Source organism: Phaseolus vulgaris, chromosome 8 (genome assembly GCF_051622355.1).
Source record: "Phaseolus vulgaris cultivar YP4 chromosome 8, ASM5162235v1, whole genome shotgun sequence".
In the NCBI taxonomy this organism is placed as follows: domain Eukaryota; kingdom Viridiplantae; phylum Streptophyta; class Magnoliopsida; order Fabales; family Fabaceae; genus Phaseolus; species Phaseolus vulgaris.
Window position 1 is genome coordinate 15,919,861 of NC_143505.1, and position 5,418 is coordinate 15,925,278.

A 5,418-nucleotide genomic window follows, 5' to 3' on the forward strand; every position below is an offset into this window, starting at 1 on the left:
ATGTATCAAATATAGCAATGGATCTAAAGGGCATTCCGTAACAGTTGCAGAGTTGTGACTAAATGGTCCCAAAAAAAGAGAATCACGTGCATAGATGCATTAAAGTTACTATATATCAGAAAAGCAAACCAAAGTTTCACATTACAACTGTTATATCTAATTCAAACCCATGAGAACTCCATAAACCTTAACTGTCACTACTTTTCTAAGTCTTAATTTAGAAATCACATAGAAAAAAAATGTTACTAATTCAAACTAGTTATGTGTAAACATATATTAAAAAAAATAAAATTTAACCATATCATCAAAATTATCACTAAAAACTTTAGTCACAAATCACTTAACAACCATTTTCTTAATTAATTACAAATTTGTGATCGAAAATTGTAAAAAAATTAGTTACTAAAATTCAAGATGATAAAAGGTTAATAAAAAAAATTAATCACTAAAATAATAAAGAATAATGATCATGGTCACTGAAAAAGTTATCTAATTAATAAATCAAATTTTTATATGTATGTTAAAACTTTTTTATTTTGGAATATGTTTCAGGAGATTATTATTAAATTCTTTTCATTTATTTAATAAGTAATAAAAGTTTATTTAACTAAACTTACTGAAGTAGTTAATTTTAGCTACTTGTATCGTCATTTTATTATAGTGACGGTTGTTGAAATACCACATCAATATTGCATTTAAAAATTGTTGTTTTGTGACCCTTCTTTTATACAATTTTATCCCATTGTTTAACAATTAGCTTTTGCCAAATGTTTTTAATTTAGTTCATCAGTTTTAAGCTTTCAACTTTGACCCAACTAACTTTTTAATTTTTAACTAACTTATTCCCTACTTTTGTCAAATACACCCTCAATTAGCAAAATCAATTTGTTTGACTCAAAAGAGCTATGGACCAAACTCAAATATATATGAAATATTGTAATCTTTTTGCGCCAGTTATTTAACAGTTAATTTTTTAAGCAAATTCTCAAATCATAAGTTTATGTTACCAAAAAAAAAAAACAAATAGATACACTATTTTAGAATAAAATGTCATTTATCGATAATTTATCATTAGATTATAGTTCTGCTGGTAAAGCTTTTATGTGACTAAAATTAAATTAGTCTATATACTACACTACATTTACATCAAATTTTACTACAATATGATTACTAGATAATCTATAATTACTAACAAAATAATTTTGTATTAGATTAAGGTTATACAAGTAAATTGAAAGACAAATTTAACTATATATATACTATTATTTGTTTTTGGTAGTCAACCCTTGTTATATACTGCATAATCAAGAGAAAATATCCATTGAAAAATTGCAGAATAATTTGGTGAGAAAGAAGGAGCTGGTATAGTGAGAGAAAAAGATGGTTACATAAATCATTTATTTAAGTAGTGAGAGAGTGACATGGTATGAGTTTAAGAAGAGTCATAAGTTTGTACAAGTATCTTTATCCTTGAAGAATTGGTATAAGATCCAAGGCATATATTATAAAACTCACAAGGTTCACTCTTTGTGGGACACAAACCCAGATGGTAAGAGAAACACATCCCCAAAAGTGCATCAAAGAAGCTAAAGAGAAATCATTAAATGAAAAGGAAGAGATTGTGATTTCATGGTTATATTCCCACCGTTGGATTTCTCTATAAACACCTCCCTAACCCCTTCTTTCTTATCTGTTCTTTCTTCTGCTCTTCTTCATTCTTTTGTTCTTCAGCCGCAGCAGAATTAGTGTTAGCTTCACTTCATGCACTTCAAAAGGGAGCATCACACACTCTTGAAAATGTCAAATCCAGAGTTCCTCACCAAAGATCACAAAGAGAGCGATTTCGAGATTCTGAAGAGATCCATGTTGGAGTTCCAAAGTGAGAAGAACATTGAAAACCTTTCAAGCAGTTCCAACTCTAGGTATTCACAAACCACAAAAGATAGCAATCAAGATAAAGAAGAAAATCAACAGATCTGTAGAGTAACAGTTCCCAAACAAGATGATTCAGCATCAAGTACTACTCCATCATCAGAAGAAAAACTCAAAGAGGAGGAAGACGAAGAAGATGATGGTTTCAAAACTCCAACTTCTTTGGACCACAAGATTCTGGTGCCCTCTCAGTGCCCACCTGCACCAAGAAAAACTAAACCATCTCTGAAAAGAAAAGGATCTTGTTTCAATCACTGCAACTGCAGACACCCACTTGATCTGTCAAAAGAGGTGTTCGAATTAGTGTTCCCAACCCAACATATTAGTCCACTTTCTGGATCGCAACAAAGCACCAAGAAAGTTCGAAGACATGATCAGAAATGATGCAATAATTTTGGTGCAAAACCCACATGCACCATACAGTTTTTCTTGAATTTATTTATGTGTCTCAAAGATTAGTTTCTAACTCGAAGTGAAGGATACCTGGATACAACCAAGAAAATGGAATGCAGTTTCCATGTGCATAAGTCATAGCAGGTGCAAAATTTTGGTCAGCATCATCAATTTTCATTTTGGTATGGTTAATTGATTTGTCTTTGACCTTTTGTCTGTTTCTGTTGAGATCTAATAATTAGTATACACATATATTCTAAGAGCTATTTGTTAAGGTGTAAGCCGAAAAGATAAAGGGATTTGAAAAGATTAATGTGAAGTTTGTGTGAGTGGCAGTTGTAGAATTTCTAACTTTACTACTGTTCCGACCAGTTTACTTTTGTTCCAGTTAAGATGTTGGTGCTGCATGTTTATCCATCAGCCATGTTCTAAAGGAAGAGAATTGATTCTGATATTATTTTGAACACAAAAAACAAAGTCAAGATTCATCTTAATTAGTTAAAGTATTGAGTTTGGTTACCGTTTTCTTTCTGATATTCTTCCTTCTTGATTACACTTGGAGAAGATATCTTCGAATTCCAAAAAGAAGGGAGCAGAAACAGTTGTTATTATTGCTGGGAACATGAATAATTATGTTCTTGCACTGTCATGCAGTGAATTTGATTCTACATAAATGAATATAACACAATCTCTTTTGCTTTATTTTTTGTTTCATATGTATGTATTTCTATGTGCATGATTTGGTTTGAAAAATGAATTTATATGCTGAGATATAAATATTATTTAATCACTTTTAATGTTTTTAATAAATTTTAATCGATAACAAAACACTTTTAAAGAGTATCTTGTTAACTTTCCTCCTAATTTAGCTTAACTATACGCAATTAAACTAGCAATACTATTTTCATTTTATAGATGAGTTTAGTAGCGAAGACTTTGGATTAATTAAAACGAAGCTTCTTAGCAAATCATCTTTTCAACTAATTAAACTACATGATTCAATCAAATTAAACTACATGATTCAATCAAATTATAATGTCCTCTCTATATTTATTTGTATAAAATTTCCATGTTGCAATAATGAAAATTTAAACAAATAATAAACCTACTTATACAATTATTAACAATTGGTCAATTAAAGGGTTTTTTCTTTCCTTTAGTAATGAAGCCTCAATTTCTTTTTTCTCCCTTTAGACATAAATGTTTTTATATATAAACATGACTTAATCACATGAAAATAGTTAAATATGAAAGTGTGATATCTTAACCTTTTAGTGATTGTATACCCAATCCCTACCCAAGTATTGATCATGCCTTTGTGTAAGTCGTACAAAGGATTCTTAACAAAATATTGCATTAAAAATGTGTATAGTTTGAGTTCGTTTAAACAAAATTATAATGTGAAGTCCGACATACACTTCATAATATACACATTTAATTAATTAAATTCTAAAAGTGATATATATGTGACATATAAATCAAAATAAATTCTCGTGTTCTAATAATTATTTAACCAAAATATCTCTTCTTCTATCAAACACTTTATGGAGAAGTTATACTCATATAATATATCTCGTGGCTTTTATAATTTTCTTTAATTTATTATATATTTTGATAAGTTTGTCAATAGAATTTATTAATACAAACTCTTCTTTCTCTTGCTTTAACAAATTTCATAGTTATATTAATTAGAACAAATAATCAATTTATTTCCTGAAATTGTAACTCAATGTTATATGAGTCTTAAAATTAAGAAAAATGAAAATAGATTAATAAAATAAATTTCCATTTAAGTCATAAAATAAATATCTTTTTCAGCTTCGTTCCTAGTTCAGACACTTAATTTGTAATAATAAATATGGTTTTAAAATAAAAAAATTAAAGTAAACAAAATCTAAAATTTCCAAACATCACTACAAGAAAATCATTAAATAAAAATCAGTTTTAGAAACCAAAATTGATTAGTTACTATATTGACTAAATTAGAAATCATTTTAGAGACTAAAAAACTATAGGTTTCTAAATTAGTTTTTATTATTAATAAATAGTTTATAAATTGATATCTAATTAAATATCAAGGTCTTAACTACCAATTATTTAGATTATAAATTTGGTAGAAAAAATGAAAAAAACTTAGTAGCTAATATTATATACCAATTTACAAACTATTTATCAATAATAAAAATTAATTTAAAAATTAAAAAATATAGTTTTTAAAATAGTTTCTAATTTATTAATATAGAACTAATTGTTTTTTTTTAAATTAGATTCTATTTAATGTTTTTTTAGTAGATTTATGTTTTTTTTTAATTTTATTTTAGAAACTATTATAACAACAACATACACTTTCACGAATTATTTATTCTTGTACTTATGGCATAACCAGCTATGGTAAAAAAAAACTCATTAAATAAACATTTAGGGTTGAAGTTTAACAACTAGTGTTGTATTTTTCCAATAACCATATATATATATATATATATATATAAAAGAAAAATGTAAGAGAATGGTTTTTTAACCTAATTGCAAAGTAGTTGGGTTTCATTGGATCTCTTGCCTTGTACCAACTAAATCAATTAAACAACTTTAAGACAAACCTAACCAATTTATTACTATGTTCATCCTCACATTCATAACAAATAAAACACCATAAGATCAATTTGGTTAGGTTGAGAATTATCTTTACTGTCTTCACCTGTTGGGCTTTATTGCTAAAATGTAATATTCCTTCAACAACACCTACCAACACCAAATCATGTAAAGACATGCATTTCAAATTCAACTTTTCTTTTTATTATATTTCAATATCAATAATTGTCCAAATGATTCTTTTATTCAAATGGTCAAATGCTGCAAGCAGCTCATAACCAAATACCACATTCATTTTTGGGTTATATATTAGATTAGTTTAAGTATGAACACTAATCTTGTTTTTAGCTCAATCCAATTCTTCAAATCGTCTCATCTTTTAAAAAAATTAAACTCATTTTTATTTCTTAAAAAAAAATAGGATATTTTATTTGAAATTATATAGTATTTGTAAAAGTAATGCTAAAGTTTTATGAATATCCACTTTGCCATGATTCAAAGATC

The 5,418-nt window shown here is 27.1% G+C and overlaps 1 protein-coding gene across 1 annotated transcript; it reads left to right on the plus strand.

The window, feature by feature from the left end:
• The first annotated feature begins 1,452 nt into the window (after window positions 1–1,452).
• LOC150025450 (uncharacterized) lies at window positions 1,453–3,025 on the plus strand. The gene has a single exon (XM_090293440.1). The coding sequence runs from the start codon at window positions 1,762–1,764 to the stop codon at window positions 2,314–2,316; it is 555 nt and encodes a 184-aa protein (XP_090149566.1). The 5' UTR covers window positions 1,453–1,761; the 3' UTR covers window positions 2,317–3,025.
• The last annotated feature ends 2,393 nt before the right edge of the window (window positions 3,026–5,418 follow it).